Here is a 27,611-nt window from a genome sequence, read left to right as displayed (position 1 = left end):
AGTTTAAGAGGCCCAAAGGAAATTCAGGGATCTTCAGATCAATATAGAGGAGTTCTAGATAAGATCAGCTGAATCTGAAAGCTGCTTAGAGGTTTAGAAAGCTGTTAGTGCAGTTTAGAGGACCCTAGCACTCTTTAAAGGGATATTACAGCTCCTCAGAACTGCTTAGTGTGCTTTTGAGGAGTTCTGGAGGAATCTGGAGTTATTTTTCAGATCTTTAGAGCTGTTTACAGGAAGTTTAAGGTATTTTAAAGGTGGTAATAAATTGTTAGAGACGTTTAGAGCCATTTAATGGCAGTTTAGAGCTGATTAGAAGAGTTTTAGAGTCGATAAAAGACCACTTAGAGTTGTGTAAATTAAATCTGGTTAGAGGCAATTGCCTCACTGCAGCAATACAGAGGTCCTTACAGCTCTTTAGAGCTGATTAAAGGACTTTTAGAGCAATTTAGAAGAGGTATACAGTGGTTTAGAGCTGCCTAGAGGGGGGTAAAATCTTACAGTAGTTTAGAAATATTTTGACAAATTTTAGAGTTGCCCCAGCCCATCACCTCCCCAGTTCAGTGCTGGTTCAGGGTTGGGACTGTCTTCCCCCATCCTTCAAAGCCCTGATCGCTGTTTCTGACTCCCCTCATTGCCACTGTCCCTCTCCCCCTGTCCTTGGGTGAGGGTTTTGTGTTTCAGGGCAGTCTTTGCTTACCATTGGAAGGAATGCAATTAAGAAAATGATGGTAAAGATTCTAAGACTGATATTTACCCTGATAAGGCCCTTTGTAATTACCAAAAGGAAAAAGAACTGTGCTTTAGTCAAAACCAGTCCACAAGTTATTCCACAGAGGTTTGAAGGACAGTGTAGGTCCAGTTCAGCAGTACTGCATAATACAGTGGATAATTACTAACTCTCTTCATTCCTCCTACAGTCATCAGCAAATGAATACCTGCACGTCCCAGCATACCACATGCAATCAGCAGTGCCAATGATATGTGAGTTCAGAGTCTTAAGGATGAGAGAAAGAAGAAACGAGTTTACTGTTGCTGTTTAAAATACTTCCTCTCCTTTATACTAATTTCAAGTGCATGTTTAATGCCAAATACATCCTTCCGATGGAAAAAAAAAAAACAAACCCACATTTAGGAAGGCTTAAATGGCTGTGGGAGTTTATATTCAGGAGAATCTGAATACATGAACTCACATTCAGGTTCCAAAAATCTGCATTGTAAATTTTGGGCAAGGCAGAAGAAGAGTTTAGGCTGGCTGCAGCTGCAGCATGCTGTGCAGTGACCGGAAAAGCATCTTCTCACTTACCACTGAAATAAGCAGTGAAGTGTCATTAGTGCCAAAGCTCAGGGGATATTAGGACATGAGTGAAAACAGCAACAAAAATCAGCTGCTATTTTTCAAAAACAAGTATAGAAATAAAAATACCATTTTATAAATTTAAGCAATTTTTCTACACAGAAAAGAAATTAACATGAATGTCAAAAGCTTATCTAAATAATTCCATAAGGTAATTTCAAATAGGGAAGTTATAAACACTTTTTTGTTGCCTTGTGCCAACATAGTGGATTCACATACCTATTAAGAACTCCATTATTCAAATAACTGATTTGCTGAGATAGGTTAACTACTGAAGCCAAAGGCCCTGCAAGTGTCCTCCAGACTTTTTTGCTGTTGCTGTGTTAACACTTCCAACATTTTCTACACTGGCTACAATTTACCACCCCTGTCCTTTACATTCCCCAAATTACACTTCTCTATACCTATACACAGTTTTGACATCTGGATGTTCCCCATTTTTCAAGCTACCATGAGTGCAGTTCTGGTTGGGCATAATTAAACTACAGTTTTGCTTCTCTTTCTCTCTGCAATAAATAAATGTATCCAGATATAATATTCTTTTAAGACAGACCGAAACCTGTTTTCAGAACAAATATGAAGTACCCAAGCCTAAATGATGGCAGAAATTCAAAAAGACAACACGTGTGAAAATTATAAAATTCTGTTAAATACCATCTCGGCTGGCTGGTATTCAGAAGTACATCATCTGAGAAGCTGACATGATGTCATTATATGCAGAGCATCTACCTCATTTTCTCTGCTCTAAATCTAAAGGTCCAAAAATCAAAAGAAATACTGACCTCTCTGATTTTAAATTTGAGTTTTAAACTGTGAAGTTGGATATCGATACTACCTGGAAGGTTGCCAGTTTAACTCTTCTAGAATTGAGCATAACCCGGAGGATTTTCCTAATTTAGGATTTTCTCAACTGTCCTAACACAGACATTCAGACTGGTGTGTCTGCTGCATAAAGATGTTTAACATACCGAGATGTTAAGGTGCTTAAATGTTTAATCTGCCCAGTAACAGTTCACCAATAGATACTAGAGTATATTCAAACGTAAGGCTTTAGAAATACAAAGAACTGTCACGGTACGCTGGATCCATTAGTGAGCTGAAGTCACCATTGGCAACCAAGAGAGTTTGGGGGGCTTTTGTAAAACTCACCTCTGAGCACAAACAACAGTGCCATCTGCTGCAGAATGCAGCATTGGCTCTTGAGAAGGAGAGAAAGAGACACCAGGTTCTTAAAAGAATCCATCTCTGGAGGCCTTACTTGCATAATCTAAGTAACAAAAATGCCCACTAAAACCCCACACCCACTACCATATCACCACTGTTAGAAGATGGGAGAAGTTCTGATATGATCCGTACTCATGCAACTAAGATCAGGAAGAAGCTTAGGAAACAAACCCTCAGCTAGGATAACTGATTGATTTGTGCTTATGTGGTTAGCTGGATCTACAGGCCAGAAAGAGAATACTTTCCTACAGCCATGCATCACTAATTCCTGTGTGCCAATAAATACATTCATGATTAGATTGCAAGGGCTTTGTAATGGATTCCTCATTCTACTTCGCATTACCCGATATGTACCCCAGTGGTCCTCGACTTGTACTGCTGAAGAACTATCACAACAGAGACACTCCTAGCAAGAAGCTCATCATTTTTTCAGTTATCTCTCCCTGTCTTTTTGGAGAAAGTGGAAAATATGATTATTTCAGGCGACCATTTTCTCTAACATTTTTCTAAGATACTAGTCTTTATGCACTGGGCCTGTTTCTATCATTTCTGGACATGTTTTTAGGTCACCGAGACTCCATAGGGAAACCCCAGCCTCTCTAGGGCAATTTCTACATACCTGGGTCCTTTTCAGACTATTGGGGCTGTTCCCATCATCCCAAAATAAGCCTTCAGCAGAGTCAGGACCCTAACACAGGTCCTGGGCAGAGGAGCAGCCTGTCTAGCAGGTGAGATGCAGAAGGCCTTGGGCTGCCACTGTGGTTGCTATTTACTTTCTCCATATTGCTTGAGAGCATTATTTGTGGTATGGATTGTTGGTGACTTCTTCAAATACTGGACTTTCCTATTGATAAGAAACAATCAGTAAATGTCCATTCTCCTTAAGGTGGTTTTTTTGAGCCCTCTCTCTGAGTAATGTTCTCAGATGATTGACGCCTGGCTCTTTCCTCTTCAGAGCTTTTTGCAAAGGTGTATTCTCTCTCACCTTAGACTATAGCTTAAGTCATTGTTAAATACCAGTTAAAAAAGCAAAAATAGCAATACAATAGATTTGTGTCAAGGCTTTTTTCTAGCAAACACTGTTACCATGTGACCTTAATCCTGTTTCCCTGAATGGGATGTTCTTATCTTGAAGATAAAAATTGACCTTGTTTCATGTTCTTGTTTCTGAGAAGACTCTGTCAAGAGCGGATGAATTTGTAGGGGAAGATGAATTCACTTCCTCTCCTTCCAGCACTCAAAGAGGACTGCAAGTTTTCTGTGGATTTAGATAAGCATTAGTGCTGGCTAAAGAAGTTTACTGAGACAATTGCTTGTGGGGTTCAGCTAGATCCCTAAACAGATCCATATTAAAAATAACCCTTATTTTGGAAAGAAGCCAAGTGAATAAAGCAGTATATAAAGCTGAGAAAGTTTCCAGTCTCTCTCTGGGCTCTATGGACAAAAGACAGGAAGGTTTAGGAAGGTTTTTCATGGCAGCTGGCAGGAAAGATTGATTTAGGATTAATTCGCCAAAGCTAGAATGATTCCAAAATGTGACCTTCAGCAGAGAAATCTTGGAAAATGCCAAGTCAAGAGTGCTCTGGAGTGGTGTTGGATGTAGGAAGCTTTTTATTTGGTCAAGAGCAGTCAATTCCATGCAATCTCTGATGAATTGAGCACGGAGTCACTCATTTAGCAAGATTTTAGGTAATGCTGTCATTGAGTCAGCTGTTCAAGGTAGCAGGCAGATGCAATAGTTTCATGTGTCATTTCCAACAAATTGGCTGGAACCAGGCAAAAAGCAGACAGACAAAATCCACATATGCATTTCCAGAAAGCAAATTATTTTTGGCTGAAGGCCAATCCAATGGTAACAAATTGGTGTGCTGACATAAAATGCATAGGTTAGAACATAAGGTCTAAATACCATCTCATTAGAGTTATGGCAGAGATTTCATTTCCGCAATTTGCAAAGGATAATATGGAATCTCCCTGGAACAGTGCTATAGTGCATTGAACTGCTTCTTTAGAAGACAGTATACTTATGCTTCTTCATTTCCTTGCTGGAAGTGAGAATAAGATATAAAATGGAATTAGCTAGAAGGCTTTCTCTTTCTTTAGAACAAGGACATAAGAGGCTTCTTTTGGGAGATGAATTTGCAGAAAACCACAGTTCCTCTAACAACATATAAAGCCACTTCTGCTGCCCTGGACTATTATTTACAGTAGCTACAGTAACATCACATGCTCAACTGCTTTGTTGTGAAGTAAGGGCTTCTGCATCATCTAATAAGTAAGTGTCTGTTTGCAAAAGCAAATGCCATTTGTATGTGAAGAGTCTCAGTTCTTTTAAATCAACATCATTATCAAACGCAAGGCTAACTGATGCTCTGACAGGTTCAGGCAGAAATGCAAAACTGCCTGGAGCATTTGGGTTGAGACCACTTGTCAGAACATGTGAGCGGCCAGACTGGAGACACATGCATCCCTCTCTGTCCCTCACATGCAATTTTTTCATATTACACTACAGACTCATCAGTTACAAGAACATGACTCTAAGTTATCATTAACCATACTGTAACAAAACATTTTTTCCCAGGCTTCTCCAATCCTGACACAATTTGGTCAGTGGAAAAGATTAATCTTTTTTGTGTAAGTAGTCTGTGCTTGCCTCTAGGGATAAAGGCAACTTACAACACACTTCCATGAATTTGACAGCAGCTATTGTAATGTTGCCACAGAGCAGGCGTATGTAAGCATTTTTGCTATATAGCCTGTTGGTTAAGGTCTCGTCTGAGCTTGTTATAGATAAGGTCTATAGAGAGGAAAAATGGAAATCACAAGTGATGACACCACAGGCTTGTCTTTATACTTATCCAAGAGAAGCTGCTAGCCTGAAAACCCATTACTTAAGTACCAGTTCATTACAGTGTTCTGCACACAAGTGCCTGCTGAAAATAGTAAAGTTAAGCTACAAATTGCATGCTTTTATGTGGTTGTGCCCTCATCTCTACTCCTTGAGTTTAAGGCAACAGTGCAGAAAAACATTGCTTTGTCAGCTATTCTAGAAAATACCAGCCAAGTCCCAGACAAATATATATGACATTAAACAGAGGTCTCATAGGCTACCTTTGAGACTTAAATACTGCCTGTTTAATTAGTACATTTAGGGCTCCTCTGTCAGCAGCAACTCTTTGCATTAGAGATATAGTATATGGTATTTATATAAGCTGTATGAGCCTTCATTACTGCCCAATTTTGCTTTTCCCCATGCAGGAGAGACAGCGAGGCAAACAAGCAGTATACATATGCTGTTGAACTTCACTGGGACCTCAAGGTGCTAAACCAGTTCTTACACATTATTTTCCTGTGTAAAGGGCAAGGGGTACAGAGTTAGTGTACTCAGATTTTCCCCTGTTTGGCAGTACTAGTGAGACTGTGTGTCAGCTTCCATCATAATCCCTTCCCCATCCCCCTAATTATATATAGTTTGGGTATGTATATACTTATGTACAGAATACATGTCCTCATGCCTGCCCTACTGCCTCTTCCAACTGCTGACATGTTCTCCCCATGTATATGTGAAAAACAAGTGTTGGAAAACAACATCTCGGAAAAACACTGATGATTGTTCTCTAGCCTCAGGCTACTCCACCAGGAACAGTTAGCTCTTTGTCGGGGACATCAGCTGGACACATACAAACTGACTGGGGATTTGTTATGGGCCTCTCTGCTTCAGAAACAAAATGAGAATTCACAAGGGGCTTGTGTTTATCTACAGATTAACTGCCCCCTTTCAAGGCAATACTTCTCTGTGCTTGTGACTGGGGTAAATTTGTTGGGATTTGCCAAACTGTTTTTTACATGGCCTTGTCTACTCTGGAGAAAATCATTACTAGTACACACTTGACAGGAATGTTAGGGTGACAGAGTAATGTAACAGCTAACCTTACACAAGCACATGCCCTTGCATGGCTGTATCTCCTGAGCAAAGACCATCAAGTAGCAGCATCTTCTTCTCTGAAAAGCCCTGGTGATTTTCCTGTTTGACCCAAGCAGAACACAGGTAAAATTGAGAGAGAGTTTACTCCCTAAAATAAAAGCACAAAGCGTGCAGAGAACTGGTTCTGCATTTCAGGCTCCACTAGTAAACCACTCTTTACACCACCCCACTTCTGTGGCTTTAGAGAGCTTTGTGGCTGCAGAGGTAAGTTTGCAATTGCTATTTGGCAGGGGTTTGGGGTTTTTGAGTCCCCCTTTTGGAACAGGAGTGTATCACACAGCATCCTGATGAAGTTCTCTGCAAGCAAAGTGTGTTTCCTGTTGAAAGTCATTCCCAGCTATTGATTTCAAATGCCCCAGAGAGCTGAGCTGAATTTGGCTGCAAGGAATTTGCACAAACCGTGACAAACACCGGAGGTGTGCTCAGAACTCAGACTGTGAAGTTTAATCTGGCCTATTGTGCTGGTACCTAAATATGTCTGGAGCTGCAGCTGGTTAAATGAAGAGTCCAGCTTCACTCTGTGTATTACAAGCAGGACAGAATTTCACAATAGCATTGTATAACCCCTTTGTGCAGATATCCAAGGGCTAAGGGGGCTGATTAGTCTCAAATACCGCTCAAAACAGCCAGCCATTATAGAACACTCTCTGTCTTTCATAACATGCCAGCAGAAATCTCGTGAGGACTGTCTCAGCTTAGTTTGCAGCCAGATTTCCACCTACCATTTTGCCCCAGGGGTAAAAAGGAAAACCTGTCATTCTGTACCATCGCTCTCATGTAATCTGAGTCTGGGGGGAACGTCATTTACGTGAAATTCTTTCTCCCAAGAGCACAAAACCTGCTGCTGACCCTGACATAAGTAGGCACAAAGCCATGGAAACACAGGGAAGTTACACAAGGGTGCAAAACTGTTTATGGAGCCAGATTACACCCTGGACCCAATGTTGCCTCGTAGGCAGTAAGTAGGTGGGGCTTTCGGCATTTGCGTGGGAGCTCTCCAATGAGACCCAGAGGAGGACAAGGCTACAACCTTCGGGTTTTCATGATGGCATCTCCCTCCAGTAGGGCTGAGGCATGGGCGGAGTTTGATGAAACTAAAATAAACACTGACACGCAGCATCTCACGAGTACGTGCAGCCTCAGAAGGACAGACTGCAATAGCTAGAAGGACAGCTTAAAATGTAAGTATGTCTACTTTCTCTGCTTTCTTAATATAATTAGCGGCTTGTGGAATGGCATGTTCTGGCTACACTTACTCATGGCATCAGTGTAACCTGCGAAGACGCATGCTGTGCTCTTTGGCCCATGTGTTAACAGCCACAGAAAAAGCCTGGACATCCTACAGCAATATTTATATGAACAGATGGAAATCTCAAAGCTAAGCTTTCCTGTAGATTTAAAAATTAATTCAACTGTAAATATTTGGAGGATTCCTCTCAGTTTGTGTGTCCCCCCCCCAAGCACTGTTTTATGCAATTCAAAAATATTTCATACATGCAGTCACCGACAGTACAGGCCACAAAGTTATAAAAGACAGAGCTGTGAGAGATCTAACCAGCAGTTAAAAAAAGGTGTGTCAGGGAGGGGTTGTAATTGGCAAGTACAGAGACAAGCCAGCTTGTACAGCAGCTACTACAACAGCAGGTGTTGAAACGGAGGAACGTTTACTTCTCTGTTTTCTAACATACCCAGGGAGCACATGAAGAGCAGAACGGTTTCTATCAAGTTGTAGCAAGGAGAAATAGAAAGTGAAGTGACAGCAAAACAGCAGCATCTTTGCCTTTGAAACGGCAATGGATAAAATAAATTACTGTGGGAAGTTTCAGTATAATTGCTCACATTTGCTTCTAATAAAATGATTGGCTTCCTTCTTTATTGTTATCCTTTGTTGATTTGTAAATACTATTAACAAAAAGCATATTAGTGTACAACTGTCCAGCTTGGGACTATGCAGCAGTCTCTGGTGACATCATTCTGTTAGAGTGCTGAGGATGTTGTATCAGGGAGGGGGACAGCACCTGCTTTTAATCGCTGGCATCAGTCTCCTGCTCTGTGGTTCTCTGATCTTCCCTTGCGCTATGGTGACGACTGAAAGAGCTGCTAGAAAAAGCTTAACACGTGAGTGCTCTGTGCACTACTTCTTTTAAGGACTGTAAGTGAGATCGGTGCCAGCACAAGGGTTTTTTGGGTGGTTTTCTGATAAAAGCTTTTCAACCTCATAGATCCCAAAGACAAATATCCTTGTAGCCACCTCTAAACCAGGATACAAAAAGGGATTAATAGCATTCAACAGTAGTCTACATGTCGTAAGAAAATGGAAACAGGTAAGAAGGTAGTCAGGTAGCACAAGGCAGTTCATTTTACAAAAATAGCTATTCACAATTGTCATGTTAAAGATGGCATAGCTTAAAGACTTCACCACTGGAGGTGGGACATGCTGTGAATTGCATCAGTACCCCTTTAATACTGAAAGCCCCTGAAAAAAGTAGAGCCACCAGTGAGGGCAGTGGCTTCTTGTTGTGTGGGCAGCTATGAACAGTTGAGGAGGTGGAGAAATGAAAAATAACCTGAAAGTTTATTGTGTTACCCCAGAAACATGCAATTAAGTTATACACTGAGAATACAATGTACTATGATCTAAGAGTCAAGATAATTGCTGAATTAATTATGTGTTGTCTTTGCAACATTAAGTGCAAAGGACATCGTAATGTACTAGAAAGCAGAGACTTTCTCAGGATGTAGGTTATGCACTACGATCCGCCTGGTATAGACAAAAGTCATAAAAGAAGGTTCCCAAAATCTCAAGACTTTTAACAAGATGCAATCATTTCAGTAGCAATTTTGTTTATTTTTGCTTGCTTTATTTTGGGACAGTGAGTGGACATTGAGTGTTTTCATGTTTGCAGCTTTTTCCTTCCATGTGAAGGCTACCTAAGAAAGTAGCTACGTATTCATAAATACAGAGAATCTCATCTATTTGCAGGACTCTGGGGCTAAAGGCCTTTAAGAAAGGCATCAGCTCTTATGAAAGGCCCAATAAAGTTATGGGCACAGTCAACACCCATTAACTCCAGTACCTTTTCATCCAGGAGAAAAGTGGTTGACCTCTAAAAGCCACAAAACTGCCACTTGCAGAATCTCAACCTTCTGCTTTACAGCTAGGAAACGCCTTCACTTCATGGAGAAGCGAAGGCAGCATATCCTGAAAGATGAACACTCCCACATCAGCCTAGAGGCAGTTTCTTGGTCCTGGTTCTCTGTTGGTTCCTTCAGGGCTAAAAGGATTTCAGCCCTTTTTGTTGAACCATTGGGGATGAAGTGGTAGAACCCAAGCCTTTCACAATTTCAGGGCCAACTGCCTTTTAGAAAGCACCAGTCTTTTGCCTGAACTTTTCCAGCCACTTCTCAAGCATTACTGAAAGGTTGGAGACCAGAGGCTGAGGAAAAGCTCTTTGACATTAGGCAGAAAAGCCCTAGCGCTTTCTTTTTCCACATGTATACTGCACTGATTGGAGAGAAGCCAATGAACTTTGTCTGCCTTTCAGCTCTGGCAAGATGATCAAATCCTTCAAGCAAACATTTCTGTCCCTGGATCTGCAGTCCCCTCGGTGGAGCTCAGCAGAGACGATGGTAACCGCTAAAGGCCAGGGGAAGAGAGCTCTCTGCAGTCAGGGTGCTGCAGAGCTAAGGTGGATTTGGGATTCTCAGTCTGACAAGCCTGAAGGAGCTGGGGAGTGTTACTTTAGACACTGTTCATGCTTAATTGCAAAGGGGGAGAGGAACACCTATTTATAAGCTCTGAGGAGCTCAGCCTAAGGCAGAACAGCATGGTTTTGCAAGGGAGGCATCAAACAGTTTGACACTGGGGGCATGCCTAGAGTCGGCAGCAAAGAGGTTGCCCAGTGTTATGTCATTGCAACAGTATTTTCATGCAGATTTGGAAAAAGCAGCTATTAATTTGTCATCTTTAATATTCACCTCATGATCACTATGACTTTTGCTACCTTTCAGACAAAGGATTATGAACTACGTCAGTACGAGACGGCAAAGTGGGTCAGCACAGTCATTAGGGGAGAAACCCAGAAGGAGGCAATGCGCCAGGGCTTCTGGAAACTCTTCCACTACATCCAAGGGAAGAATGAGAAAGGTACAGTGCACTGGCTTTGAACCGCAAGAAGCACAAATGGGAGATGAAGCTAGTAAATGAGCTGTAGGACAAAGCAGGTTCAATTTCCTGGCCTAACACCCCTGTAACTCCATTAGGCCATTATACCCCTGAGGCTGCCTTGGTTTCTGCTTTTGGGATAAGTCTACATGACCCTTTACAGCAGCATTCAGGCACTGTCTTTGCTTGCAGCTTAGAACTCTTCCCCCCTCTCCTCTCCTCTAGAAATGAAAATTGATATGACTGTGCCAGTGACATGCCTGATAAAATCTGGCTGCGCAGACTTCAAGATCTCTTTCTTTGTGCCATTTGAACATCAGGACTCTCCACCACAGCCCAATGACTCAGATGTGTTTATTGAAGAGCGGAAGGCAGCACCCATCTTTGTCCGGTAAGCAGCACCAGCACAAATGAAGGCAGCTACTGAAAGGGGTTAATCTATTAAGACTCTGGACTACTCTTTCTTACAGCTGATTTTTAACTGTGGATAGATCCTGCTGTTCAGAGCCTTAACTGGCAAAATCTGAGCATTCGGAAATCTTTATGCTTGGGTGTCTTACTAAGAACAAAGAGAAATGACCAAGTACACTTGCCCTTTCTGCATGTATTAAAGCCACAGGCAACAATCCATGTCAGCTAATGCTCTCATAATTGCAGGCAACTTCAGCAGTTTGTCTTTTTTTTTTTTTAAATCCTACCTTTTAAAATAGCATACATAGCCATATGCTCCCCAACAGCTCCATAGTTTATCTAGTAACTACAAACTGCATCAGAAGTGCTCAAACACTGCAATGCTTTGCAAGCCTGAAGTTTCCTTCTGTGAAAATAAGCAGCAGGGGCTTGAACTCCTAACAAAAACCCCCTCCCTTTTCACTTCTCCCAGGTCCTTTGGTGGATTTGCCTCCCCAGAGAAATATGCTGAGGAAGCTGAAGTCTTGGCCAGAATCTTAAGAAACAGAGGCCAACCATTCCATGAAGACTTCTTTTATACTGCAGGCTATGACAGTCCCTTCAAGCTCTTTAACAGGCACAACGAAGTGTGGTATTTTAAAAAGTAATGTGGTGGTGTGGGGGGGAATATTAGGAGGCTACTAATCAGCTCTGAATGAAAACAGACCTTATTAATGGCTTTTGCTTTAGTGCAGAAGATACTTAATTTGCACAGGGACACAGGATCATGTCTAATTCATTTTCTCTAGGTTGAAATACTAGCCTGGCTAAAAAGGTTTCAGCTCTTCTACAAGACGTAACTTAAATGTAAGTAGATTGTACCCACTGGAGAGGGAAGGAGATATGACAAACCTATTCCTCTTACTGAAGGGTTCTAGGGACCGCTAATAATCTGAAAATATTCCTGCAGAAGTTTGGATGTCTAGTTTTACTTCTAATGAGAAGTGCTACAGCAATAGCTCAAGTATTATGGAGAATGAGTTCTTCACAGAGCTGACTCTTCCCACATTGATGTTACTCCTGAGACAAGAGAAAGATGGGGGAAATTAAATTAATTTTTCAGAGAAGAAACCTATCATAAATGAATTCTGGGAAGCAGTAATACCTTAGCAGGCTCTAGTGCTTCATAAGCAGTAACATTTTTTTTAAATAGTATTATCAAAATCTCCCACCTCTCCACTCAACTATTTTTTTTCTTCATGGAAGCTGGATGCTGTCTTGCTCCAGACTAATGCCAGTAACCATATTAGCCTAAGAGTCCAGTAGAAAAGAGTTAACAGTGTCCAAGCTGTATGCTTATTCTGTGCACACCATCTGTGCCTGAAAATTAATACCAGGCTTACTGCTGGCCTGTAATTTTAGGAGCAAATACACAAGTAGTAGTGTTTAGCTCGCCTACAAAACACTAATTACTACTTCCATTATTTAGCTTTGTCCAGGTCTCAGTATTGGTCAGCTCAACCGCAGTCTGCACACTAGCAATATCTGACCCCTAAGTTAAGACACTTGCAGGACTAGCATTTAAACTAGTTTAATCCCTGCTCTAAATCAAGCATTTAAAAAGTAGGCTAGAGCTGTTTTACAGCAAGCTGTTCAAGTCAGAAAGCAGTTCACAACAACAGGTAGAGTTTACAAATTTTTATTCATTCCAATCAGTATCAGGCAAACATTACCAGTGTGGTAAAAAAAAAATCTTGGCTTTTTTAATGCTGTTCATGCAAGTGTAACCCATTATTCTGCAATCTTCCACCTATTAAGACAGACATAAGAATCATTACAAGACACCAAACCAGCACAAGAAGCTTGCTTGGGAACAACTCAGACCTTAGATTTTCATCTCTGTTCAGAGAGAGAGTTCAGGCTAAGGTTATCATCATTTGTTCCAGCAAATAAATTTCATTATTACTATAGTTACGCTCACCTTCTTGGTTCTTCATACAGCAGTTTCAAAGTTGCCTCCTCACCTAAAAGAAGAAACCACAATTAACATATGCAGTAGCACAACTGCTAAAAGCCCCAAAGCAGCTTTGTAACCTCAGAGAAAAGTGGAACGGAAATGGTAATATCACAGCAATTCATTTGGCAGAATCAAATTTCATCAGTGGCTACAAATACTCCCAGAAGTTTTTAAACAGAATTCACCTGCTGTGTGGTCTTACCCAATGAGGTTGCAGACAGTACAGTCCTCCTTCCCTGCGAAAAAGATACATTCTTTCAGAATAAGACACCACTATATGCAAGTTTAATTATTTATCTATGAAATTCTATTCACCAAACTAGTTCTACCTAAAAAGAAGCTGCATTTCAGCTGGCAGCTGACAAGAACTTCAACTTGCAACACCGAAATGGGATATACAAAGCTTACAAATCCTAACTGAATTGGAAATACAGAATTACTAACATTGGAAGAATCAGGGAAAAGTACAAAGCTACTACTTGCTTTGTGATACCATCTCTCCCCAATAGGAAGTTGTATTCAATGGGTTTTTATACCTAAAATACAAGTCTCATAAATCATCTTCAAAACCTATCCTTGAAAGTGAGAAACAGTCTGTTGGGAGGAAGAAAGTTTGTACAGCAGTCACCTAGAACTCAATCCTAAATTTGTGTACAGCCAACATAACCAAGATTAGCAAAAATTACTAAGCAGTGACAACCACAGCATATAGGGTTGGGGGTTAGTGCCTTTTTTTTCCCATTCAAGAATGCAGTGTTATAGTGTAGGTTCACAGAATAGCCAGATACAGATATGAGTTATGAGTCATGTTTGCTGCTGTACATTCTGCTGTACTACATTATCAACAGTGTACTGGCTAAGTGGTCTCCACTGATTCAGCTCCTTCACTATTTCCACTGTGTGAAGACATCCAGCAATGAAAACCGAGTTTTTAGAGTCACTGAGGTCACATCTTCTGTTCATATATACAGAACTCTACATAGTAAAGTTTACCACTGACTACAGTTCAGGAACTGTCAGGGTGTCTGCTCAGAAAGAGCCCTTCCTTTTCAAGTCAAATTGAGAACTACGTAGAAGTGCGTTCTTGCTTCAAGCACATCATGTTTATCCCCACAGTAGCTGAGTGGGAGAATCAGAACACAATAAAGGGAAGACAAGGCAGAGCTATTATAGGACTAATTTTAGACACCATTATCTAGGCATTTAGCACAAAGACAATATTCCAGTAATTGCCAAACACCATCTACTCTACACTTACCTCAGACGTAACACACAAACTCCCCACAAGCTTCACTCTGTAACAAGTGAAATTTTATTAACACACTACCCCTTGGCAGTGCTTCAAGAGTTAGTTCAAAAGTGGGTACTGTTTCAGCACAAGAGTCCTCCTCAGCCTCTTTCAGAGAGATTCCCATTGCTTAGAATTAATCATCACAAACAGTACATGCTTAGAGAAGCTTAATGTTTTGTTACTTTTGTTCCTCCTTAGATGAGGACCTGACCTCAGCATTTCAGACCTTACCCCCAACGATATCTTCATTCACATCACATAAAAGCTCTAATCCAGCCATTACGACAAATAATTTACCACAGTACTTCCAACTACTGAAGATCAGTGCTACTCCCTGCAAAAGCCCACTACTTAATTTAACCAGCAAAAAGTTAAAATAGCAAATAATTGTACTGGCTTTGGTCAGCACGAGCTTTGCACTGCCAGGTTACCACACATTCTTTCTTATCAAGTAGAAACTTAAGCAGTCCGTAGTTGTTACATACTTCAACTGTTCCATACTATTTCTTTTCAGTTACAGAAAGCAGTTAACATTTTTAAGGAGTAAACAAATCTTATGGCAACTGAGAAGTAAGCAGCTTACCAAGTAAGAAGCATCTGTCACCTAGTAGCCAGCAGTTCTCCCATTCTCAAATCTAGGATACACACATAAGAAAGTATCAGTCCAATGCTGATGTTACTCTAAAGCCTCATTAAGACTTCCAGAAACTCCTCTGTCCATTTCTGTTACAATCATCACTGTATCTTATCACTGTCTTTAGTCACAAAGTATGAGATTCAGTCCCTAGCAGCTTGGGTAAGGGAACCCTGCAGGCTGCTGGTAACCTGTGATCTATTTGGCAGAGGTAAGAAAATCCTCAAGGAACCTTCTGCTTAATGCTGCAGCTACACTGCATTTAGAGGCCAGGATCTAGTAACTTCCCCATCAGCTATCACACAGTTCTGACCAGTCATAGGCATTTGCTGGCAACTTACTTTTGCTGGTAGCACTACCAACCACACCACTTCACAGCTTCACCACACTGGCCCTGGAACAAAGCAAAGTATCAGGACAGCACACAAGCAAGCACACAAGGATGAAATCTGGTCAGGTGCCTGAAGTCAGATAGAGCTAATTGCAGACCTCCATGATTAAAGTCAAGGTAGTCACATCTCATCACACAGGCAGCTCATGTTGTCAGTCACTGACCAGCTATCTACTTTAGGCTAAGGTTGCTATGGGGAAGAGGGCAAATACACAAACAGTGCTATCAGAGCAGCTTCATGAGCTCCCAGGCACACAGTGAGAGTTTGGCACAAACCAGCCTGTCAAGGCTGGGTCTTACCCAGCAGTTCTCCCCTTAAGCATCCTCCTGCTTTGGCTGAGATGCAAGCAGCAGCCAACACTGGCCCTTTGCACCTCCCCCCCAGCTTACATCCAGTTAAATACTCCACTTCTAGGCATATTTTTTTATGCTAATACTTGCAAAGTTAAAATAAGTACTTACATTGCAATGAGAAACACTTTGGAAGCCTGCAAAGGAAGAGTTGCTATTAGACAGGGTCCAGCAGAAAGTTTTAGCATAAGAACAGTTCCAGTGAAATACTGTATCAGTGTTTAGTCAAGTTTTATCCTCACTGGAATCAGAGACCTGATTCAACATCATCTACAGTAGACTGCAACACTTGCACACCCTTCCACAAGGGGGGCCTAAAGCCATCTCCCAGCACTCTCCCCAACACCCTTGAGATGCCAATTCTTCAACTCCAGAGACTGCTGGAATTGCAGAAAGGAACAAACCTCTAAGTTGCAAAGTTCAGTGACATGAACTTTGCATAAACATCTAAGTCGGCCTAAACCAGGAAAAGCATTTCAGATACTAAATTCATACATAGTACTGCCACATACACCATTTAGTCTCAACAGGCACATTCTTTTAACACCGCAAAACAATTAATTAATGCTTTTATTGTGAAGCATAGGGGATCTGAAGGCACACTTAGGGTACTATTATCTTTGCTTCAGATTCTCCAGAAACAAAATGGATTTGCAGACCCTCTTATCTCCAAAAGCAAACTCCCAAGCTCAAACACAGCAAAGCAAAATGTAGCATCCATCTAAAAAATGATTTTCAGTTACCTTCAATTAGGAAGGCCTTGTCTTCACCAACATCAGCAACAGGTGAAATTGCTTTTCACACCAGAGGCACAGGTATCCTTTGTCCAGGGCAGCCTGCAAAGCAACAAAACACCTGCAGAACTTGGAGCACTAACACCAGATCAACCAAGATTTTGTTACTGAATTAGCAAATTTGCTCTGCTGTATTTGTGCTTAATTTCACAAGCACAACAGCCTACTCTATTTGTCCTACTAAATTTTTAATGTTTAGCCCATTTACTGATCTTCCAAGACAAATTTCCAAAACACATTCACAGAGCAAAAAAAAAGTAGTTTCACCCTCACCTTTCCACATGAATTGTCTAACAGCCTAAGGTAAAGGAGGCTGCATCAGATAGGAGCGAAAGACAGTAACAGCGTGATCACCATGGGTCATCTGCTGAACTATGCTGTCATCACACACAGCCTTTTCACATATTGGGGATATAAATTAGTTTTTACAGATGCAGGCAATACAATATTTACCTTGCACAGCTTATAGCTTCCATCACCCAGTGCCTGCAACAAAGGAAGAAAAAAAAAAGTCAGATTCCCTCAGCCTTCGTGGCCAAGCTACTCCTCCTAGCAAGAGATCACACAAGTGAGATACATCAGATAGGAGCGAAAGACAAAGCTCTGCTCGTCACAGGATATTCTGCTGAACTATGCCATCATCATTGTATCTGCTTTGGAGTAATAGTACCAAGCAATCACCTCTTGTGACAGCTTTGAAAAATTGAAGTTTTCCAAATAAAACAAAGAAATATTTGAGAGGTTTTGAATACTAGTCAGTATCAATTGTTTCTGCATATTAGTGGAAACTAATCCCAAAGCACTTCCCTCCCATTTTACACATCCCACCTTTTCCACTACAGTTTCAGCAGCTCCATGGAAGAAACCCCTACAAAGACTACATGTTTCTCACCAGGTGTCATTTCTTCTGCAAGTCTTCCAAATTGCATGATTCAAATCCTGGAAGAAAAAAAAGCTTATGAAGTCTATTCAGAAGTCAAAACATCAAGGAGAAGTCCAAGCTGTTGTGCCTCAGAGGAAACTTGTGGTGGTAAAAGTGCTCATCATTCTCTTGGTCAAGAGTAGCAAATAAGTGTCATCATTGTGGCACCAGAGAGAAAACTTTGCTCTTGGAATAAAGTCTGCCTACTGATTTTATTAGAACAAAAGATGCTGTCTAGACAAACACCAAGCACCACTTTGTGTTGAATTTTCAAGAAGTACTTTTTACCTTGTGAAGCAGCATCAAGTCTCCATATTCAGTGGTAGATCTGGAAGAGACACAACAGTTTCAGCCACTTGTAGAACTAGGGGGAGTACCTCTGGCAGTGACACTAAGCATAGAAAAAAGCCTCAGCATAGAGTTTTCAGAAATCACTTCTGTCCACTACTCTTATACTGAAACCATCATAGGCTCTCTGATTTAGTCAAACATCAATCCTGATAGTTATAGGTTTTCTGAAACGTGCATTAGGCACTTTTCTCCAAACAACCAACTCTTTATTGCTGTGGATGGTGAAACAGCAGTAACAAAGGAGAAAAAGGCATCTAGGGCACTATTGTATTTAGTCTAGTTAGAAGATGACTAGTGGTTCAGAAACCACAGGAGCCTCACATCCGCTTTGCGGTACAAAGAAACAGGTGACATTCAGAACACTCGGATACATTTTCCCAGTAGAAGAGTGAGAACTGCCTGAAGAGACACCACAAGCAATTACTGGATTACAAACACTGGTCCTATAATCTCCTGAGATACAAGAGTACTTCAGGCTAGTTGCTCTAAGTGTACCTTCATATTATTTCTCCATTTAAACTCAGCATTTCAGAAGCAACACCTACCTGTTTCATAACCATAAGAGGGAAGAGAGTAGCTGACACATCTTGAGCTGAAAACAAGAATGAAGATGTTATGTTCAAAACAGTACTGAGCCTTAGAGTAAATCTCTCCCCTGACACAATTTACTTTGTGGCCTCTTTCAGGCCACAAAAATAATTGCTAGCCCATCATTTTAAGCAGGACAGAACCACTGAACATCTTAATTTTCTACAGCTTCAATTCTAGTGTATAAACACTGGGTCAGTCCTGCAGACATTAACTTCATTTGACTGCTCAGAAATGACCACATGGTGTTTCAGCCACACCAGACACACCACTACACACTACTCCATGCCCAGCTCAGATATGTTGGTATTCATCACCCTCTCAGATGTCCCTACCAACATAGTTTTCATCATGTGCAGGCACATGGAAGTCCAAGTGAACTATCATATCAGTTTGTTAACATGGGGCCTTTAATTGTAACACTTGGAAAGCTAACTATTACCCAGAGCACATGATACAGGTAAAGCTGTCTCCTCATTTACCAATAAGCTATATTCTGCAGGGAACAACCTCCACTCTCCCCACAACAGAAGGGCTCTCCCCAGCCTGGCATCTGTTTCCAAGCATTAATTGACAGAGGAACAGGCAGCTCTTAATCCCACCACAACACTACGACATTTTGCACAACGCTTTCCATTTATCAGTCAAAGCTACCTCTCTAAAGCCTAGTGCAGTTTAAAAAAAAAAAAGAGAAACCCAACGCTTATCTCTCCAGCAGGCACGTGGCATCCTGCCATCTTCCAGGAGCATTTCCCATGGGAAAAGAGTTCCCAGGTGAGACCCCGCAACAGGAACACCACCCCACTTCTCACCAGACACCCCCAAGCTGTCACCTCATCAGACCCAAGCCCAGGCCGCAGGCTTGTTACCATAAAAGCCAGTTGAAGAAACTCTCTAAGACTCAATTTTGGAGTTTTAGAGCACGCACTATTAAATGGGTTGTTGGTCTTTTGGGTTCTTTGAGGCCCTCTGGTGGTCATTTTCTTGGTGTCCTCTAACTGAACTCAATCCTTTAAGGCATGCGCAGTGCAGGTCATCTCAGGTGGTTCATCTCTTCTTCCCAGTTAGCTGGCCCTACACTGGTCCTGGCTGGTTTTAATCACAAAGCTCAGCAAGGCCTAAGGCTTCTTATCTATTTGTGCATACTATTAACAACACTCAAGGTTGTCTCATCTTTTTCATACATACCAAATGTTTCAAAGTTGCTCAAGGAAGCCTAAATGAAGCACTACAGATACACTGGAGTCTTCCATCTCCAGCCCTTACTCAAGGCATTAACTCCCCCCTTTTATTGAGACTTTAGACCTACAAATCCAAAGCCCCAATATTTAAACTTAACTTTCATGTACAATTGACTACAATAACTTCAGCACTTAATCATAATACAGGCTAAGATGCACACATAAATTGTAACTATTACAATAACAAATTCTTTAGCCATGTCCAATTTGGTAGCCATGAGGTTAAGTTTATGCCATAACTCTTCAAATCCCCAGGACCTATCATCCTTCAAAACTTGATGCAAGATTTCTGTCTGCTCCCAAATTTCTGCTAAATTGGTAGAAATTCTACCACCTTGGTCCACATATGTACAGCAGCTAGTATTAATAATTGTGCAAACACCTCCCTGTGAGGCCAACAGCAAGTCAAGAGCCATTCGGTTTTGCATCGCTACCTGGGATAAAGGAGACACTTCAATCTGCAGTGCCTGCATAGCATCAATGGTTCTGCTTTCAATGTCTTCTATTGCAGCTGATATATTTAAAATTGCCTTCTCCAATTCAAGGAAGAAACCATCTGACAAAACTATGGAATCCTGAAGGACAATCTGTAACGGGATTATGAACCCTCCTGGTTCATTTGAGAAAGATCCTCACCCATCCGCCCTGTTTATGTAGTTTGTCAATTATTGTCATATTGGGAACTACGGCCGCCAATATACATGCTCCTTGCCAATTGGGAGGTAGTATTTTCCAAGCATTTATTCCACATAACCAATACCAACTGCTTCCTACTGGGACTGGGAGGCCAATATAACTTCACATATTTATATGACTTAGTGTGGGCCTCCAATATGATACGGTCCTACTATATCCTGAGAAACATCCTACAAAAGTTTAGTTATTTTTATTGGCAGTGTAATTATCACAGCCATCATCTCCAGATCTAAGGGAATAGGAACTTAGAGAGTCATTACCTGGCCCATATAAGCATACAGTGGAATTCAGATTATCTTTTATCATGGTGACTTGCAACTTTTCTTCTTGTCTTTTTCCAAAAAGGCTTGGCCACCATGCATTGTCTGGATGTCCCATACCATATTGTGGATTGTTAAATAATGATCTATTTATTGGCAGTGGTACTCCTATCAAGGGTAGGCCTTGGCCTTCTCCTGAATTTGGCATTTGGGTACAAATCCATCATTTTTACAGAGTATTTGGGTTATATTCTGTGTTAGGATTAAATGGAGGTTTTTATCCCAAGGTGATGTCCAGCACACTTGACTCATTGCTACCATAATTGCTACAAATAAAACATAAAATTCAGTCATAATCTTCTCAATTTCAGCTTAAGGGGAGACTGTTGTTCAACTGTCCACAAAGTGGGAGCCCTTTTACTTCTGGAGTAATGAATCCACAGCCCTTTCCCCTGGACCGTGACAGCTATGTAAATTGTCAAGTGTACTTGGAATGGTCCTTTCCACTTTTCAGTTAGCAGCTCTGAATTCCACCACTTGATGTAGACCCGGTCTCCAGCTTGAAATGAATGGGCTAGTGTATCAGGTTCCAAGGGCTTGCTTGTTGTCACATACTTTTGCAATTCCTGTAAAGCCTTTCCCAAAGACATTAAGTAATTACTTAAACCCATTTCCCCTTTAATGTGGATTGTCCCTGGTATATGTGGAGCCTGGCAAGGCCTTCCATAACATAAGTCATAAGGGCTCAAGCTGTTTTTACCATGAGGTTATATACTAATTCTTAACAGTGCTGAAGGTAATGCTTGTACCCAAGTCACTGATGTTTCCTGACATTTTTCCAATTTGCAATTTAAGTGTATAGTTCATTCTTTCTACTTTTCCACTTGATTGTGGCCTATAAGGGGTATGGAGATCCCATGCTATGACTAAGTTTTTGCTCAATTGTTTTATAACTTCAGCAACAAAACATGGTCCTCTGAGGACATTCCTAAAGGAACACCAAACCTTGGGATAATTTCTTTTAACAAGATTTTAGTTACTTCCCTAGCTCTGTTGGTGAGACAGGGAAAAGCCTCTGGCCATCTGGTAAAAATGTCAACTAGAACGAGGATGTATCTATATCCCCCCTTTCTAGGTAGGTCTGTAAAATCAATTTGCCAATAATCTCCTGGGGAGCTTCCTCCTTTTGTAACCCCCTGAATTAACTTATTGCTGGTATTTAGGTTATTTTTACAACAAATTTCACATTTTTCTGTAATAGATTCGATAATTTCTGTCATTGCCTGGCTTATAACTATTTTTTGAAGATATTTTGCTAAATTTTCAGTTCCCCAATGTACTTTATTATGTTCTCACCTAGCAATTTCTCTCATTGAGGGTGGAATTACTACTTGCCCTGTGGGCCTAACAGCGCACCCATCTGTTTGTTCCTGTGCCTGTAAGGCCTTTATTAATTTGGCATCTTTATTATCATATTTAGGTGGTGTTTTAGGTAAAGTTATTTCTTCTTCCGGTAATAATGCCATGATGCCTGTTTCTGCAGCCTCTTTGGCAGCTTATTGATTTACCCATTTCTGGTGGGTCCTTCCTGTTTGATGGGCTTTGTAATGCCTTATTGCAACTACTGTCAGTTTTTAGATGCTCTCTGATAGTTCTTGTATTTGTGCAGCATGCTTGATTTCAGTTCCTTGTGCCAGTAGTAGTCCTCCCTCTCCAGATGGCTTCAATGGCATGTACAATTCCAAAAGCATATTTAAGAGTCTGCCCAGATATTAACCTTTTCCCCTTCACTCAGTTCCAATGCTCAAGTTTAGTTCTGCCTTTTGGCCTGATGTTTTGGGAAATAAGGCTCATGCCTCCACTATGCCATCCAAGGTCATAACAGCACATCCCGACAATCTCTTCCCGTCACAAAGAAAACTACTGCCATCAGTATATAACTCCCAGTCTGGATTTTCCAATGGAACATCTTTAAGATCCAGACAGCTAGGATATGTTTCTTCCACTGTTTGTAAGCAATCATGTTCTGGTCAACAGTGGAGAGAAACACTGCAGGATTGACAACTGAAGTAGTCTTGAGATCAATGTCATCTTGTTCCAGTACTACTACTTGGTATTTCAGCATACAGCTGGTGGACAACCAATGCTCCCCTTTTCATTCCAAAACTGTGGCTACCATATGTGGTACATAGTGATCTTTTGCCCTAAAGTAAGTTTTCGAGCCTCCTGAATTAATAATACTGCAGGTGCTACTGCTTTGAGGCAGCTGGGCCATCCCTGGCTCACATTGTCCAAATGTTTGGAAAAATATGCTACAGCTCTCTATCGCCCCACTAAAAACTGTGCCAGAACCTCTAGTGCCACTCATCATCACTCATAAATGAAAGTTTAAAAAATTTTGTCACATCTGGCAATCCCAGGGCAGGGGCTATCATCAGTTTCAGTTGTTTAAACGCAGCTCTGATGTCATTTGTCCATTCAAGAGTCCCTTTTTGGGAGTCTTTTAGTAATTCCTATAGAGGTTTTACCAACAGTCCATTATTTACAACCCACAGGTGACACCATCCCATCATGCTTAGAAATGCTTGCAGTTCTCTTGGTGTACACAGCTCAGGGAGGCAGCAAATAGCTTCTTTCCATTCAATTCCCAGCCTCTCTGCCCTTTTAGAATTTCAAAGTCCAGATAAGTGACCGTTTCCTGGACAATCTGCACCTTTTCCTTTGATACTCTGTATCCGCTAAGTCCCCAAAAGTTCAAGAGGCTTATGGTCAAAGAAAAGCATTGTTCTTAAGTTCCTCTTGCAATTAGGATGTCATTTACATATTTTAATACAGTTCCTTGTCCATTTTCTTTCCTCCAAATCTCCAATTCCTTCACCAGCTGATATCCAAAAAATAGTTGGACTGTTCTTGAAGCCTGGTGGTAGAACAGTCCAAGTATATTGTGTCTTTCACCCTGTTTTGGGATTTTCCCACTCAAAAGCAAAAAGCTCTTGACTTTCAGAATCCAAAGAAATGCAGAAAAAGGCATCTTTCAGATCTAAAACCATGAACCAGCCTTGTTCACTGGTGAGGGCAGTTAGTTATGTATAAGGGTTTGCAACTACCAGATGTCCATCTTATACTATCTGATTGATCGCTCTAAGATCTTGAATCAAATGATAATCTTTTCCATTAGCTTTCTTTACTGGTAAGATAGGCGTATTGTATTTTGACTCACATTCTATCAGCAACTTGTATTTAAAAAATTTTTGAACTATTGGTATCAAGCCAGTTCTTGCTTCTAATTTTAAAGGTTATTGTTTAATTCTTACCCATAACGATTCTGGTTTTAGATTAATTCTTGCTGGTTCCTCCCTTAGACCTTCCTGGAACTCCTCCTGCCCAAACGATGGGAATCACTGCATCTTCTATTTCCTCGAGGTATCTTGTCCCTTTTGGGGTTTATATCCTGTAACATTCAACACATTTAGATTCTGGGATTAAAATTTCAACTTCCCCATCCTTGAATCTGATTTCAGCTTCTACCTTTTCAAGTAAATCTCTACCCAGTAAAGTTTTCAGAGAATTTGGCAAATATAAAAACTGGTGAGTAACCCATTGTTTTCCAAGTTTAAATTTCAGGGATTTGAAAAATGGCCAGGTCTCACGAGTCCCTGTCGCACCAATGACATTTATGCTTTTGTTACTTAAATTTCCTTCTAGTGTATTTAAGACCGAATACGTAGCCCCGGTGTTGACTAAAAATTCTGTTTCCTCATCTCCCAGCTTTGCTTTAACCAGAGGTTCTGCTGGGAGAGGTTCCTCCAGTCCCTGTCAATCCTCTCCCATTGTAAGTAAAGGAGTCAGAGAGGTATTTCATTTCAAGAGGGGACAATCATTCTTGCAGTATCCTTCCTTTTTACAGTAAGCACATTGATTTTCTCCCGGGGGGCCTGGGATTATGTGATGGCATAAAGCCACCCCTTCCCAGGCCTCTTCCAGGGTACAATCCTCCTCTTTGACCACCCTCCAACTGTTTGTCATTTCCTTAAGCCTCTCCTTATTTCCATACACAATCCAAGCTACATCTAGCAATTTGCCTAGGTCTCAAGCATCACTTCCTTGTAGCTTCTGCAACTTTCTCCTTATGTCATCTGAATAAAGGAGCTAGTTGGTTTCTTCCTTCCTCCAAATCAAGGTTTATAATTGTATATTTAAGAACAACTTCTTTCAATTTGTTCATAAAATCAGTAGGACATTTTTCCCGATCCTGTTTAATTTCACATAATTTGAACCAATTAATAGCTTTAGGTATCACACTTCAAATACCAAGCAAAATCCACTTTTGATATTGATTCAGAAGCTGCCTTGATCTTGGTATATTTGGATCCCAGTTTAGCTCTACAGAAGGAAAATGGACCTCAACAGTCCCTGGCAAAGTTCCCAAAGCAACCTGCACCTCCACTTGTATTTTAGCTGTTCTACATATTAAACAAAATTTCCATAATTGCTTCAGTATCTTTCCAATCAGCATCCTGGGTTTTAATCATCATTTCAAAAGCACTAGCTACCCTATCCAGATCATCCCTGTAACTTCCAGCAGCTAATTTCCAATTAAGGTCAGTAATTGAAAATGGAACTTTCACAGTCACCAGTCCCTCATTTCCCACAGCTTGTCACAGGGGTGCCTGGATAATTTCCCCTTGCTTGCCTTTCATTCACCTGGCTATTGGGCTAAACCCCTCAGCCCCCAGGACTGACTCATCCCCTTGAGGGTGACATTTTCACAGCTTTCTCCATTCTCTGCCCCTGGAACATCATACACAGTATTTGAGGTTCCCAACCTTCATGCAGGGGCTATTAAATCAATATCATCCTCCTCTTGCTTGGAAACTTTTAAACACTACAGGCAGAACAACACCTTTTCAAAGTTTTACCTTTCTCCAAAGGTAAGACACAGGGATCACTAGTACAAGATATATACCACATTCCTTTTGCCATTCCAAATGTCTCCTCAAAGTAAAGACCATATCCACACACAACACTTCATCCCACTTTCCTTCTCTCCTCAAGAATAACATTAATTGTAATAGGGTGTTATAATTTAACATACCATTCATAGGCCACTTTTCCCAATCATCCACTTTACAGTGGCAACCACTGATTACAGTACTTAAATCTTCCCTCGTCGTGACCCCAACCAGGGGTCCAGCAATCTGTTTCCAATGTTTAAAGATATACCCCAGAGGTGACTATTCCAGGATGCCTCCCTTAGACAATCTTCCACCCATATTAAATATAAATAGCAAGAGAGCTCTACGATCCAAGTAAACAGAAACAAATCCATAATTCCAATAGCCAAGTTCTGATAACCAAACCACAATTCAGAGACCAAGTCAAGACAGCCAAGTTGGGGACTTATAACCCCTCTAGCCAAACCAGAACCCAGGCTTATCAGAACAAATCCAATAGGTACCTTTCCAGCCCAACCCTGGATAGCTTTCACTACATCTTATGGGCAGGCAACCAAAAACCAACAGACAGAATGCCTTTAAACTTACCAGGGGTCTTACTTCAAGCTCTTTGGTCCAGGGATTAGAGGTTCTCCCCAAGAATCCCTCGGTACTGGCTGGAGGTCCCATAATCCCACGGATCTGTCGGTCTAGAAGCAGGGTCCCATCGGGGTCACCAAAACTGCTACTGTAAAAGACAGTCAAAGAAACTCTGTAAGACTCAATTTCGGAGTTTTAGAAAGCAGACATTCTCTTATTGCAGTGCTGGATGCGCAGGGGATAGCTCCTCCTAGTGTGCATACCGCTACCTACAGCAACCAAAGCTTATATTGTTCTAATACATATTCATTACATTTCCCGGAATTGTCGCACATGTTCATGCTATTCCTCGGAAATTGTTTATACAGCGTCCACCCTTTTGGGCATTCACGATTAAATGGGTCAGTGGTCTTTAGACCCTCTGGTGGTCGTCTGAACCCTCCCTTAAGGCATGCGGGTCATCCCAGATTGTTCATCTCTTCTTCCCAGTTAGCTGGCCCTACACTGGTTCTGGCTGGTTTTAATCACAAAGCTCAGCAAGGCCTAAGGCTTCTTATCTATTTGTGCATACTATTAACAGCGCTCAAGGTTTTCTCATCCTTTTCGTACATACCAAAGTTTCCAAGTTGCTCAAGCAAGCCTAAATAAAGCGCTACAGAGATACACTGGAGTCTTCTATCTCCAGCTTTTATTCAAGGCATGAGGCTCAGCCTCCCCGCAGGGCTCACGCCCAGGGCAGACACGACCCAGCCCTCCTCACAGCGCCGCGGGATGACGGGCCTCAAGGGCGAGGCTCCAGGGGCCCGCGCGGGCCTCCCGTTCCCTATGGGACCCCCTTTCCCACACGATCCCCTAGTGGGGTCTCCGCTAAACTGCCCTGCCCCTCCGCACCCCCACCCCGGGGCCGCCACGAGGCGGAGTCCCCTCAAAACTCCCCAGCGGCCTAGGCCGCAGGCCGGGCGCCGGCGACCCAATCCACCTCCATCCTCCCCCGCCAGTGCCCATCGACGAGCAAGCCCTACCCGCAGCGCCTCCACACCGTCCCCCGGAGCGGCACGGGCCCACACCGGGCTGGAAACCCCCCTCCACTCACCGGCAACTCGGCACCCGGCGCCCCCCCCCACCAGCGCCACAGGCCGAAAAGACCGCCTCTGCCTCTGCGCGCCCTTTATATAGGGACGGCGCCGGTCACGGGAGCACGGGACGCGGATCCTCCCCCCTCGGCTCGGCGGGCGGGGGGTGGGCGGGGCGTGGCGAGGGGGTGGGGCGTGTCGCGGCGGCGGGCGGGGGAGCGATGCGCGCCGCGGCCTCACGGGCGGTGGAATTTTCTTCCGGGGTGCGGCCCGCTCGGGGGGTTTCGCTTCCGGGACGGTGCTGCGGGCCCTTCCCACCCCCGCCAGGTAGGTACCGGCGCGGCGCGGGC

The 27,611-nt window shown here is 42.1% G+C and overlaps 2 protein-coding genes and 1 long non-coding RNA gene across 11 annotated transcripts in view; 2 read left to right on the top strand and 1 right to left on the bottom strand.

Moving 5' to 3' along the window:
• Positions 1-1,083: 1,083 nt before the first annotated feature.
• Positions 1,084-27,334, bottom strand: LOC104840005. Of its 9 annotated transcripts, none has more exons than XR_775208.1 (14): positions 27,211-27,329; positions 26,198-26,336; positions 23,969-24,105; positions 18,415-18,461; positions 17,807-17,846; positions 17,489-17,535; positions 17,050-17,082; positions 16,546-16,638; positions 15,914-15,939; positions 15,402-15,454; positions 15,010-15,061; positions 13,321-13,371; positions 13,100-13,142; positions 12,802-12,928 (listed from the first exon to the last, which is right to left on the bottom strand). It is a non-coding gene; the product is annotated as an uncharacterized LOC104840005 (long non-coding RNA). The 9 variants fall into 9 exon arrangements; XR_775206.1 differs by having other exon boundaries at positions 13,338-13,371; XR_775207.1 differs by lacking the exon at positions 13,321-13,371.
• HEBP2 (heme binding protein 2) lies at positions 7,573-11,890 on the top strand. The gene is made up of 5 exons (XM_010580674.1): positions 7,573-7,744; positions 10,109-10,193; positions 10,575-10,710; positions 10,954-11,119; positions 11,612-11,890. The coding sequence occupies exons 2-5, from the start codon at positions 10,119-10,121 to the stop codon at positions 11,784-11,786; spliced, it is 552 nt and encodes a 183-aa protein (XP_010578976.1). The 5' UTR covers positions 7,573-7,744; positions 10,109-10,118; the 3' UTR covers positions 11,787-11,890.
• A 167-nt stretch (positions 27,335-27,501) lies between the features above and the next one.
• ZBTB37 (zinc finger and BTB domain containing 37) overlaps positions 27,502-27,611 on the top strand; it is a 13,914-nt gene continuing 13,804 nt past the window's right edge. Inside the window, exon 1 of the mRNA XM_010580672.1 lies at positions 27,502-27,588. The gene's annotated coding sequence lies outside the window, so the exon portion shown is untranslated. The remainder of the gene's footprint in view (positions 27,589-27,611) is intronic.

Source organism: Haliaeetus leucocephalus, unplaced genomic scaffold (genome assembly GCF_000737465.1).
Source record: "Haliaeetus leucocephalus isolate CR32 unplaced genomic scaffold, Haliaeetus_leucocephalus-4.0 Scaffold730, whole genome shotgun sequence".
Lineage (NCBI taxonomy): Eukaryota > Metazoa > Chordata > Aves > Accipitriformes > Accipitridae > Haliaeetus > Haliaeetus leucocephalus.
This window is presented reverse-complemented; position numbering and strand designations above follow the sequence as displayed.